This window comes from Sphaeramia orbicularis, chromosome 22, assembly GCF_902148855.1.
Source record: "Sphaeramia orbicularis chromosome 22, fSphaOr1.1, whole genome shotgun sequence".
NCBI lineage: Eukaryota > Metazoa > Chordata > Actinopteri > Kurtiformes > Apogonidae > Sphaeramia > Sphaeramia orbicularis.
The window spans coordinates 53,174,332-53,187,830 of record NC_043978.1 but is presented as its reverse complement, the minus strand read 5'-3'; the positions used below and the strand labels follow the sequence as shown (position 1 = coordinate 53,187,830).

The window sequence follows — 13,499 nt, the reverse complement described above, 5'->3', positions numbered from 1 at the left end:
ACTTTGGTGGTGATATTTGTCGGAAAATGTGAACGTTTCGCGTCGCACATGTCTTCACCTTCTTAACTGTCAACAAGGAAGTGAATATGATGACGCACACATCACATAGAGGGGGTGGACCAAAAGGGGCTCACGTAACTGATCAAATTTGCAGGAAATTCGCAGTCATTGGACGAAATTGCAGCACCTTGCAGAATTCATAGTGACTGATTGAATTAGCGTTAATAGCTGCCAGTCCTGGAGGGACTGGCTTATCTAAACTGTGATACTGACATTTGACCAGCACACAGGCCACTCCTTTGTCATCTTGTCATTTTGAGTATAGCCAAGGGTCTAGGACTTGAAGACAGTTTGCAGCTGTCATCAAGAGTTGCCACTGACAGCTGCTGAGCCCTGGACTTTCTCTAAAAATATAAAGTCAGTATTTTTCGCCCAGGAGACATTATTGTATCATTTGTTTTATTTAGATCCTCTAGTACTCTAATGGTCCTTTAAATTTGTTCTGTGTTAATAAGATCTCTGAATCAAAGGTTGTAGCATTTACTAAATCAGTGAGCTAGCGTTTTGCTTTACCTCCCCTTTGACTTCCACTTGATATATATGTACAATTATGGTCAAGTAGGTGTCCCAAAGAAGCAACGTGGTGACGGTCAAAATGCAGACTACTCATTTCAAAACAACAGTTCATTTCTGGGGCATGGTATCATTGATTTTTCCTTTTAGCAAGGCGCACAAGCTATAATTTAGTTATAATATACTGAAGACTGTTGCTGGTACCATCTGAGCTAACTTAAATTTTTGCTCTCACAATTCCTTTTCTGTGGTTTTAGTCTTGACCTGTGCTCCACCCCCATAGGTCTTGGTCTTGACATACCGGCTTTTGCCTGCTTACCAGAGAACACCACGTGCTATAAGATTTTCCACTCTGTGATAAACAGAAAGTTACATATTTTTCAAGAAAAACCTGCTTAAATGACTGTAGTTAGTTGTACTCAAATGTTTGATGCCTCTGTAGAAACTACAAAAGGCATAGTTGAACAATGGATGCGATTTCTTCATGGTATAATAGGTAGTCTTGACTATAACACTATTACTCACAAATGTCATAGAGTACTTAGATTTTTTTCTTTTTTTCTTCAACATTTAATTATTTTGAAGTGTATTTGATTTTGACTCTAACTGTGTTTTAGAACACATAAAACTCGGGATGGTAAAGGCTCATAAAGTGAAGTCAGTAGAGTGAACACCTGCTGCCTCAGTGCTTTGTATGGTTCTGTTTTGTTGATCTAGCACTGTTCAAATAGCACTCATTCAAGGCGGGGCAGGTGGTGGTTACTGTCGATAAAACCAGCTATAGAATATAAAAAAGGAACAGATGTTTTGAAAAACAGGCTGCTTGCATGATTTGATTTGCTATATGGAGAGATGAGATGCTGTTTGAGTGAGTGTGCTAGTGTGGTACTTATCAGACCCATAAATCCATAAACACAATCATCTCAAACAGATGAATGCTGTCCTAAACATACACTATTGATATATTTTATGTTTTGTTGAACGTAATTGGATCCGTGCGTATGTCTCAGTGTCTCCAATGCAAGCTGTGTGCATGTCATTATGCTGCACATAGACACTGGGAAAGCTACAAAGAACGTCTGCCAACCAGAGGGTCAAAGCTGATTACTTTCACATGTTCACTGGCCATCAAAATCACAACTGATCCGAATTCATCCTTGATTTAAAAAAAAAAACAACAACAACAACAACATACAAACAACTATGACATATTGGGGTAATACTCTATCCAGTGAGCCATGTGGCAAACAAATGACTCAGACTATGATTAGATAACTGAACCACAAAGAGAAAAGCATCTAGCAGTTACATAAGCGTGAAATACCTTATTGAACTATTACTACCATTATAAGTGATGAAAGGGAACTCTTTAGTAAACTGTAATATCTGCCACCAATTATCTGTGACTTATTAATATGTAAGAAATCAATAAAAATAAGCTTTCTTTATTAGTCTGCTTTACTGTATATGCAAGTAGGTTATACACAGGGTTCCTGTGGGGTCTTAAAAAGTCTGAAAAGTCTTGAATTTACAAATTTGCTTTTAATACCAGGAAAAAGTCTTTAAAATGTATTAAATTTGATATGGTAGGTCTTAAGTTACGTTGTCATAAACCTGTCGGCTGTGTTGTGTTTAAATGTGTCTGTTAAATGTATAAGCTGCAAAGAAAGTAACGTTTTTCTACTCAGTTCCACCCGTTCCAACCTGACAATTTATACTGAAATTAGGAACCAATTACTGCTAACTTTGCATCCCCTGGTAAGAAATGATGTGGAATGTTGGGAATCAAGGTGCTGGAGTAAATAAATACATTTTCCTAAATTGTAGGAGTCACAAATTTTTTTCAGTGTTAGGGATGGAGAGATTTGCCGATTAGAATTGATGGTCTGAGATAGACGTTTGCGATGCGACTGCACCGGTCGCTTCAGTGTGCATCAGGTACAAGTGCCGGCTAAATGCACAGTGTATTTTTCTTCGTGTGTCTGCATCGGTAAAACCCATGGTTTCATCGATTATTACATAATTTATCTCCTCTGTACCCGTGCTTTTGAGGTGCCTTGAATGCACCATTACTGTCGTTTGGCATTTTGTTATTAAAACATACAGAGCCGCAGTTAGGAAACAGCAAACAAATAAATGTATTGTATAAGTAGGGAATAGGGATGTAACGATATGAAAATTTCATATCACGGTTAATGTGACCAAAATTATCACAGTTATCATTATTATTGCGGTATTGTTGAAATGTGCTCAAAATGTTCAAAAAGTACTGATACACACACTGAAGTTATTTAACCAAGTTGTATTTTGAAAAAAACTAATAAAGTAACACACACAACGTACTGTCTGTAGCAGAAACATTCAAGTAATAACACGTAAACAACAAACATACAAATGTGCATTAAAGTTGGCACCTTATGGACACAAGAGATATCTGCACCAGGGTGGAACTGAGAGGATCTGATCAATATCAATGCCATTATCAGTTCTGCTTATCAATCCAATTCCTTATCAATTCTCCTGTTGATTCCTGTGGTGTTTTTGAGTGTGAAAAAAAGTAGTTGGACAGGTCAGAGTGGAGTTTGTTTGAACATTTTCCAGATCAGATCATTCCCAGTGTCACACATACACACTATTGTACACACAAACAGGAAGTGAAACACAGTCAGATTTAACTGAACTGTTTAATGAACAAATGTAAATATTCTGAAAGAATGAGGATTTAAAACATGTTCGGCTGATCTGATCCAGACTGGTCAGTGGTTCAGTCCTGGTCAGTGGTTCAGTCCTGGTCAGTGCCTCTGGTCCAGTTCCTCTGGAGGTCAGTGGGTTTCCTGTTGAAGTTCCTTCAGTTCATGAAGCCTCCTCTCCTTTGGTTTTTCCACACATCATGTGTCTTTGGACAGTTGAACTTCACTCATTTGAACTGACAGGAGTTTGTCCTCAGTATCTGTATTCAGAAGGTTTCAGCGTTGGGTGAGGATCTGAATCAGTGGGGGCTGGGGAGGGGTTCACACTAGAGCGGACCGGGTCTGTGCACTTGTGCGCTCCGACGGACCAGGTCCATGCGGGAGCCCCTATCCCCAAGTCTCTGCAGCTCTGTCCGTGCAGGTTCCCTCCACCATGTTTTCAGAGGCCAAACATTCCAAACTGTGCACACACACCTGGAGTGGAGCTGCTTCTGCAGGAAATGAACAGTACCGTGAGTTTTCTAGGTGTGGTAATCGAACACAGTTATCATAATAATTAGAATTTAAACGGTAATACTAACCGTCGGAAATTTTTATCAGTCGGTTTATCATTATACCGATTATCGTTACAGCCCTAATAGGGAATGAGATTAAAAACAAATGTAGTGAAAAACTTTTTTAATGATTTTGTGTTTATTAGGAATAAAATAATCCTCTGTCTGCACCACATTGAATCACATCTTTTTTTGGATCAATGTATTTTTATTGAGTTTTTCAAACATACAAAAAATAAGACAAACACTGAGACATACGACAGAGGTATAAGACGCCACCAAAAAAAAAAAAAAAAAAACCCAAAGGGTTAAAGGATTCCACTGTATAATTACTTTGTACACAGCACACATTATCCAGAGTCAAGGTGCATTGTATGCTGTTCTACATAAGAAATTAAAGGACATCAACCACATTAAACTTCCCCATTGATCTATTCAGTGTATATCTAATCTTTTTAATTTTAAGGAAAAACATGACATCACATATCCATCTGCCAAAGGAGGAGGGTTTGTCATTCTTCCAATTTAAAAGAATGAGTCTCTGCGCTAAAAGGGAGGAGTAGGCGATACTATTTAATTGTGGCCTTTGTAGAGGGAGCTCTTCTAACGGTACCCCAAAAAGTCCAATAAAAGGGCAGGGGTCAAGGGTCAGACCTGAAATTGTTGAATATGCTTCAAATATTGAAGACCAGAATGCAGTTAGACTTGAACATGAGCAAAAAGTGTGAAAGAGAGTTAGAATTATATCTTCTTTTTAAGTTGGTTTCATTGGTTTGCTTTATAGAAAACAGTCATGTATCAGATACATCCTTCAAAGGGAAAGAGAGGACAACGTAACTGATGTTTAGAAACCAGATGTGGGCTTGTCAGTTCTTTGTATTGTGTTGAATCGTTTTAAATCACATCATGAATCGTATCAACCTGAATCTCATTGCATACAGTCAGATTGTTGTCAAATCATTAATGAATCGCGTTGCATCGTGAACAGGGGTGAATCGTAATCGCATCGTATCAGCAGGGGGCTTCATTGTAAAATTAATGTATCGTATCACGGGCAATGTATTGAGGTGCGTATTGAATCGGCCTCAGCGGTGGGAATTCACATCCCTAGTCAGTAAGGCTGCGAAATAGGCTGTGAAATGCATTAAATTCTGTTCTAAGTAGTCTTAAAAAGATCTTAAAAAACTTAAATTTAATTTGTTGAAACCTGTAGGAACCCTGTGTGTGATCTACAAAAAAACAAGGAATTAACAATGAATCGTGACACGTTTCCACTGTCATCATGATACGTATCCATAGACTGTATATAATTAGGAAACAGAGGAAATACACTGTAAGCCCGGAATTTGTATTTACTAAAATGCTTTAATTACAATGCACTTAAATGATTTAAGTTTTATGATGTTACTATAAAATGTTAAGTATATTCTACCAATTTCTAGACATAGTTGAAAGTATGAAAAAGTTTAAGTTGAATGGAATTAAATCACTACTTTTTAGTCATGTCCACACCTTTTTATCTTCGCATTGCATTGTGGGTATTGGGCGTGTTGTTGAAAATGTGTTCTTTTTCTGTGCAGGGGTTCAGCGGGGTTGTGGTGTTAGTGTTAATTTGGATTTAATGTGTGTATGTCAGTGTTTATTGGCCTTTTTGTGTTTGTTTTTGTATTTTTGTAGAGCTGCACCATGAGTCAGAGCCAGAGGAAGAACAGTGGCTTTACTGTTCATATAAGACTGTTAATGTGTGTTGTAAATCTTAATGTCTTGTCAAATTAAAAGCACTTCCTGAACTGGTAAATAACATTGAGCTAACTTCCATTCATGCTATAATATATTAAATTGACTAATTTTGTAACTATTTTGGTCAGCGATAGGATTTTGAGTTTGATTATCTTAAAAAAAGTTGTTTAATCAATGGTAAATTAATCTGGCTGCAATTGAGAAAATTAGTCAGTGTAAGCTAAAATGCTGAGTTGAATGGTTGGATAGTGGGGTTGATTTTACAACAGATTTAAAGTACAAATAACTTGTCTTTTAGTGTTTTCTACTTAATAGTTTAAGTTCAATACTTTTAGCATTAAAGTTGAACCTACTTAAACCAATTGATTAGTCGATCATTACTCAAATCATTTAAGTGCAATCACTTGCTCAGATTTTTGGAGTAAACTCTACTTATCCGGGCTTACATCACCTGGTGCAGGGCTGTCAAACTCATTTTAGTTCAGGGGCCGCTGTGACGGAGCATCCCCTTTGCTGAGTGCGGACAGTGCACGCACACACACACACACACACAATACACGACGCACATGTACACACCACACAATACGAGTCGCACAGGTACACGCCACACACACACACACACACACACACACACACACACAGTTTCCTGTAGTTCATACAAGGGTGCACACTTGTCCGTTCTACACACCAACATACGCACACATTCGACACATTCATGCTTGACACTCACCACACACTCTGCTTCCTGCAGACTGACGCCGAGTCAGACAAACAGGGGCGTAACAAGCGCCGCCGTCTAATAAAGGAGGTGCCAGGCGGGTAAATGGTCACCTGACCATTTAACTGGTGGTTTTCACTTATTAAGGTTATTTCTCTCTGGTACAGAGTGGTTTGTGATAAATATAGTGGAAATGTTAAAGAGGGTGTTTTTCTCTATTTCCCTTGTGTTCTGATGTGTATTCTTTTTGTGATTTTCTGAGGAAAAATCATGTTTGTGTACTTGATTGCTGTGGGTCATGCCCAGTGGGAGGGGCTCTTCCCTATATATGTCGGCCATTTTGGCTTTGTTGAGTGAGTCTGCCAGAGCTGACAGCACACTGTGGGTGTTTGTCAGTCTGCAAAGAGGTTTGGACTTTATTTTCCTTTTTCCGTTAACTCATGTAAATAGCAGTCACTGTTTGGGAGAACTGGAATAAAAAAAGCCTTAAAAGGAAGACCTTTATCTTTTTTTGTTTTTCTTCGACTAGCCATATTATTAAGTTTACAAGTTGAGCCACGCTTTATATCATATACAGCCTAATATGATATAAAGTGGGCCGGACTAGTCAAATACTATCATAATAACATATAAATAATGACAACTCCAAATTTTTCTGTTTGTAAATACAAATATTTTTATGAATTTACACTAAAACAAAGTATAATTTTGCAAAAAAAATGTGAATAATAGGATAAAAACTTAGAAATAATATAAACTCCAAAGTTTTCTCTATGTTTTTGAGTGAAAAAAGTCAAATTCCGTAATGAAAATGTTTACATCTACTAACCATACTTGAACGTAACATGAACAAATATGAACAACCTGAAAATTCTTAAGAAAAATAAATGCGATTTCAACAATATTACACCTCAGTTTATCATTTACACATGTGCATCGCAACTTACAGATCACAGTGGATCTACAAATACACAGAACATTTGATAACAGACAGAATATTGTTAAAATACCACATACTTCTCTTAAGCCATTTCAGGTTGTTCATATTTTTTGTGAAAAGCCAGTCTGTAAATGTAAACATTTTTGTGTAATTTTACTTTTTTGACACTAAAAAATAAAGAAAAAATGTGCTTTTTTTCATTATTTATAGGTTATTATGATTGTATTTTACTGGTCTGACCCACTTTAGATTGAACATCCTTGAGTGTTCATATGTTCAGTGTAATTTTTGCATTTCACAAATTCATCCCAGGGGCCAGACTGGAGCCTTTGGCGGGCCGGATTTGGCCCCTGGGCCGCATGTTTGACACCTGTGACCTAGTGGTTTCTGAACAGCTGTTTTAAAGCCAGTAGTTTATGACTTGCCTGCTGCTTTATGTTTTTTTTTTTTTGTTTTTTTTTTACAAGATGTAACCATATTTGGACAAAAGGAAGAAAAAGAGCATCACTTTGAAGCAGAGGCCCCTTGTAGTAGTGTTTCCATGTTTGTGTTATAAACCATTGCTTCCTGTAGATAGCAGAATTTAGCACTGTTACCAAACTGCTCATGTTAATAAAATTACATCCATTTTACAGAAAACACTCTCTTGGCCCTTATAGTAAAAAAAAAATATTTGTTGCTATTACACAACCTAAAGTGGCAATTTAACAGTTGACATGCTACAAAATGTCTGTTTAGTTTGCTTCCTAACTGCTAGCATGTGGGCCAGCGGAGAAGACAGTAACCAGTGAGATCAGAGGCTAAACTGTCAGCGTACTGGCAGCACAGGTCTGGATTATCCCTGTTTTCTAATGTATTACAACAGATTTTAAAACACTATTATTATAGCAGTTACAGCTGAACTTCTACTCTATACAAGGGCTCTCTTACTGTAAAGTGGTGCCTGAAAATCAATTAACAGTGAACCTTTTTCTACCTGTGAGAGGATAATGCAGTGATACTGTTATTTCCTGACCACCACTGAAGGCGACAGCGCTACGGCGATGTTGTCAAACCATTTCTATGGGTGTTCTGAAGTCACAATACTCTGCTTTGATGCTCTTTCTTCCTCAGCAGGTGACACTAATCTCTCCACTAGCAGACTTTGGGCTGCGTTGTTTACTAGAATGGAGGTTTGGTAAGGTGGAGTAGTGTAATCTGGAATAGATAACTAACATTTGACAATTTTATTATATATCTTAGGCTAAAATGTGCTTAGAGGTCTTATTTGTGTCTTTGTGCATAAGAAATCAATCTCAGTGAATCCAAAGGAACTTTGTGTTGGTAAATGACAGTTCTGCAAATGGACAGGATTTCAGTTCTGTTCAACATGTTGATGCTCATATGAACTATGTTTTCAGCTCAAAAATGTGCAATTTCAGCACAATTAATGCTATATTTTCATGTCACAAATGGACAAGTTCTATTTGAACTGAATTGACCTGAAAAACAAATCTTCTCTTCTTTTAGATTCCCCAGTTTTTCTTCCCAGATTCTCTCCTCCATATCACATGTTTTATTTGTACATGTTCAATCTGGAGTATGGTGCTGATCCATCCTGCTTCTGTTCCACCAATACATACATGAAGAATGGCACACAGCATTGTTTACATCAACAGTTTTACAATAAGAAGCATTTTTATACAGAAAAAACAATTCTATATTGTTCTTTCCTCTTTAGTCTGATGCTAAACTATCCAATAAATAATAGTGCTCCTAGTTTTTGCACAGGGATCATTAGTGTAAACGCTGACATGGCTGCAGAGCATCAGTATGATGGGATCCACAACAACCATGTCACATCCGTCCACTGACACATTTAGTGTTTTTGTGTCAGCTGGGATTGTTTTAGATCCACAATACTAACATTTATGAAGAAGAGGAGAATTAGCAATAGGAAGTCTAGAAGTTTATTCCTAATAAAGTACTGGGACTGACCAGAGCATCATGGGTAATGTCACGTCTGTCCACCAGCAAAAGTTTTCACATACACGTGCTATTCCAAATCCAGTATTTATGAAAATAGAGCTTCCACTGTCAAAGAATATCAGTAGTCTGTGCACAAATGGATTAGCATTATTTACACACACTTCTATGCATTTATGACTACTGTTTTTTGTTTTGACAAAAATAGACACTCATTTGACCCCCTAAGGAAATTTTAGCCGATAACAGTGGAGGGGGGGTATAATTCTAAGAGCAGAGAGAGGGACTTCTCCATAAGTACTGCGACCAATGTATTTCTCTCTCTCTCTCTCTCTCTCTCTCTCTCTCTCTCTCTCTCTGATGTCTTCACAACTAAATTATGAGTAAAGGAAAATTTAAGCTTGACAAAAAATTGTGATAAGATTTATATCGCGATACATATCAATATCGTCTGACATGAAAAAAATTATTGTGATATTGTGATTCGTGATTTTTTTCCCATATCCCCCAGCCCTAAGCAAATGGTATTAATAAATTGGTAAAGGTTTATTTCTATGGGCTGCATACACACACCACTTCAGTCTTTGCTTGTTCTGAAAGCTTTATAGGCCTTTGCTAATGTAATATTGGACAGCAGCAGTTTTAGGAAGCGCCTTAGTTCAGGGTCAGTTAAGATTCATATAAATATTACAGACTGGCCCATTAATTTGCAGACTAAGTCTAAAAAAAACAAAACAAAAAAAAACACCATTTTCAAATTAATTATAGAGTAGTTATTCAACTGTTTAGCCTGTCAGAAAAAAAAGTCAGAATGTGTAATCAGCAAACACATAATGCTGGTAAATCCTCTGAATAACTGAAACAATTACTATGCAGAGACCAAATAATCTGAGTCAGTTGCAATTTGCTTCTCAGTACTGTCTCTGATGTCGAATGAGTTCACAGTGATAAGAGGCCGTGTTAAGAAGAGAGCTGTTATAGTCAAACAGCAGCACATGGCGTTGAGTCCCTGTCTCCCACTTTACAGCAGTGAACTCACACTCATCTATTAAACAACTGGTGCAAAGTTACTGAATAAACATAAATACAAACGATCCTGTTATGAGACACTCCACAGATGACTGCACCCACCCAGATGTAAAACCAGGGTGGACGGGAGCTGCTGTTGTTGGTTTTAGTGGGTGTACATGTTTATAATGTTAAATCTACATGTTTAAACTGTTCAATCTACATGTTTAAACCGTTAAATCTAAATGTTTAAACTGTTCAATCTACATGTTTATAATGTTAAATCTAAATGTTTAAACTGTTAAATCTACATGTTTAAAATGTTAAATCTACATGTTTAAAATGTTAAATCTACATGTTTAAAATGTTAAATCTACATGTTTAAAATGTTAAATCTACATGTTTAAAATGTTAAATCTACATGTTTATAATGTTAAATCTACATGTTACTCCATAAACATGTTTACAGTTGGATGTGTTTTTTACAGCATTGTTCTGGAAACCACAGCTGCCAGTTTTTTTTCCGTTAAAAACAACAGGATTTTTTTTTTTTTACAGTGCACTAACAAGAAGTAACAGCTTATACACAGGCTGACATCAGTTTGGATCTCCATTTGGTCTAAAAACTTAAAAAGTGTGTTCTGCTGATTGTAGCCTTCATATTGCTCTGCTCTCCGTCTCTCACACACACACAAAAGGAAATGATACTTCACCGTCACTAATGTGGTTGGCTTCTATAGCAACAGGGCTACGGGGAGAGGTGTGCTAATTGGGTGCTTCCTCATTCAGGTGTGCTCCGTTTGTGGACAGTGGTGTAATGCATCTGCAGCAGCACCAGCGGGCTGCTCAGCCTCACAGTGTGTGTACTCCAAACTAAGCACCGTGTCTAGTGAACAATAGAAATCCAATGTGCTGTGAAGTGCTGCAAAAATAAATGATGTTTGTTTTTCAGATGACTCTCTCTCTCTGCACGTGGGGGAAAAACTAAGATGACATTCCACTGAGGACTGAGAAAGGGACGAGCAGTGAAAGAAAATCAGGTCTTCTTCCATTGTTTGGAAAAGGGATTCTTCCGCAGCATTCTACCAACGCACAGAAAAACACGAAAGGAGCGCCGTCACAGAGCTGATATCTTCCCGCCCACACTTTCTTGTGGAAATTCTTCCCTCAGACTTTGACCCTTGATCTTTTACTCTTCACGATGAGTAGTCTGGTAGGGAAACTGGACCCACGCAGGATACAGTGGGGCTCGGCATGGAACACTTTTGCATCCCGTGTCCTGAGGACCAAACCCGTGGAGTCCATGTTGGATTCAGCCATGTCTGGTACCGGAGCCCATGGAACCAGACTGGCCAGGGTGCTGTCTACGGTGGACCTTGTGTCACTGGGTGTGGGCAGCTGCGTTGGGACTGGGATGTACGTGGTTTCTGGGCTGGTTGCTAAGGAGATGGCCGGTCCAGGGGTCATTGTGTCCTTTATTATAGCTGCTGTGGCCTCCATATTGTCAGGTGAGTCCGGAGTTCACATGCACATTATTCAGTGACAAAGACAAAAGATATACTGTATATGTCTGTTGTTAAGTAGTTAAAAGTTTCAGTTGTAGCTGAAAGCACACAAGATGTCACAAAAAGACAGTTTTTTAATTATCAAAATAAAACCTATGGAAGTTAATCTGTCTCATCAGATTTTGAATTATAGAAGCCATTCAAATTTCTAGCACTGACTTTTTTTGCCCTGAAATTAAGTATCTGAATTTTTTTTGCACTGAAATTAAGTATCTGAATTTTTTTTTGCACTGAAATTAAGTATATGAATTTTTTTTTTTTTTTTGCACTGGAATTAAGTATCTGAATTTTTTTTTTTGCACTGAAATTAAGTATCTGATTTTTTTTTTTTTTTTTTTTGCACTGGAATTAAGTATCTGAATTTTTTTTTGCACTGAAATGAAAGATCTGAAATTTTTTTTGAACTGAAATTAAGTGTCTGAATTTTTTTTTACACTGAAATTAAGTATCTGATTTTTTTTTACACTGAAATTAAGTATATGAATTTTTTTTTTGCACTGAAATTAAGTATCTGATTTTTTTTTGCACTGAAATTAAGTATCTGAATTTTTTTTGGACTGAAATTAAGTATCTGATTTTTTTTTTTTTTTTTTTTTTTGCACTGGAATTAAGTATCTGAAATTTTTTTTTGCACTGAAAGGAAAGATCTGAATTTTTTTTTGCACTGAAATTAAATATCTGATTTTTTGTTTTTTGTTTTTTTTTGCACTGGAATTAAGTATCTGATTTTTTTTTTTTTTTTTGCACTGGAATTAAGTATCTGAAATTTTTTTTGCACTGAAATTAAGTATCTGATTTTTTTTACACTGAAATTAAGTATATGAATTTTTTTTTTGCACTGAAATGAAAGATCTGAATTGTTTTTTGTACTGAAATTAAGTATCTGAATTTTTTTTTGCACTGAAATTAAGTATCTGAATTTTTTTTTACACTGAAATTAAGTATCTGATTTTTTTACACTGAAATTAAGTATATGAATTTTTTTTTTGCACTGAAATTAAGTATCTGAAATTTTTTTTTGCACTGGAATTATCTGAATTTTTTTTTTGCACTGGAATTAAGTATATGAATTTTTTGTCTCTCAATTTTACTATGTTCATAAATTTAGAATAAAAAAATTCAGTTGCAAAAATTCAAATGCAAAAAATTCCGATCACACATCCGGGACACCAAGGATAAGCAATGATTCTATCGGAAGTCGACCTGACAGCCCGCCAATCGAGTTACGTTAGGTTGGTCATGTGACGCAGAGAAAATTCAGATACTTAATTTCAGTGCAAAAAAATTCAGTGCTAGAAATTCAGTGGCTTTTGTAATTCAAAATCGGATGAGACAGATTTACTTCCATAAAAATCTGAAGTCAGCCCTGCGATGAACCGGCCTCATGTCCAGGGTGAACCCCGCCTTCGCCCAGAAGTAGCTGGGATAGGCTCCAGTGACGATAAAGCAGGTTCAGCAAATGAATGACACAATGAAGTTTGATGTGTATTATAATATCATGTATTAGTAATCATAGATAAGTCACAGACCTACAATAAGTGAAAGAAAGCACTTTCGATAACATTGAAATAATTAAACTAGTAGGACAGCGGGAATCATGATCTTAGAACGTGGTCAAGCATAAGTTGTCATATGATCTACTTTTCAGAGAGACCATATCGATCTTTTCATCAGATTAATACCAGTGGACCTTCCTATTCATCTAACATTTGTTTTAAATGCCCTTTGCATATAATATAATAATAA

At 36.7% G+C, this 13,499-nt stretch overlaps 1 protein-coding gene across 1 annotated transcript in view; it reads left to right on the top strand.

Moving 5' to 3' along the window:
• The window catches only part of slc7a14a (solute carrier family 7 member 14a), a 72,600-nt gene that overhangs the window by 25,280 nt on the left and 33,821 nt on the right, over positions 1 to 13,499 (top strand). Inside the window, exon 2 of the mRNA XM_030126867.1 lies at positions 11,141 to 11,696. Within this exon, the coding sequence (XP_029982727.1) occupies positions 11,390 to 11,696 (307 nt within the window). The 5' untranslated portion in view covers positions 11,141 to 11,389. The remainder of the gene's footprint in view (positions 1 to 11,140; positions 11,697 to 13,499) is intronic.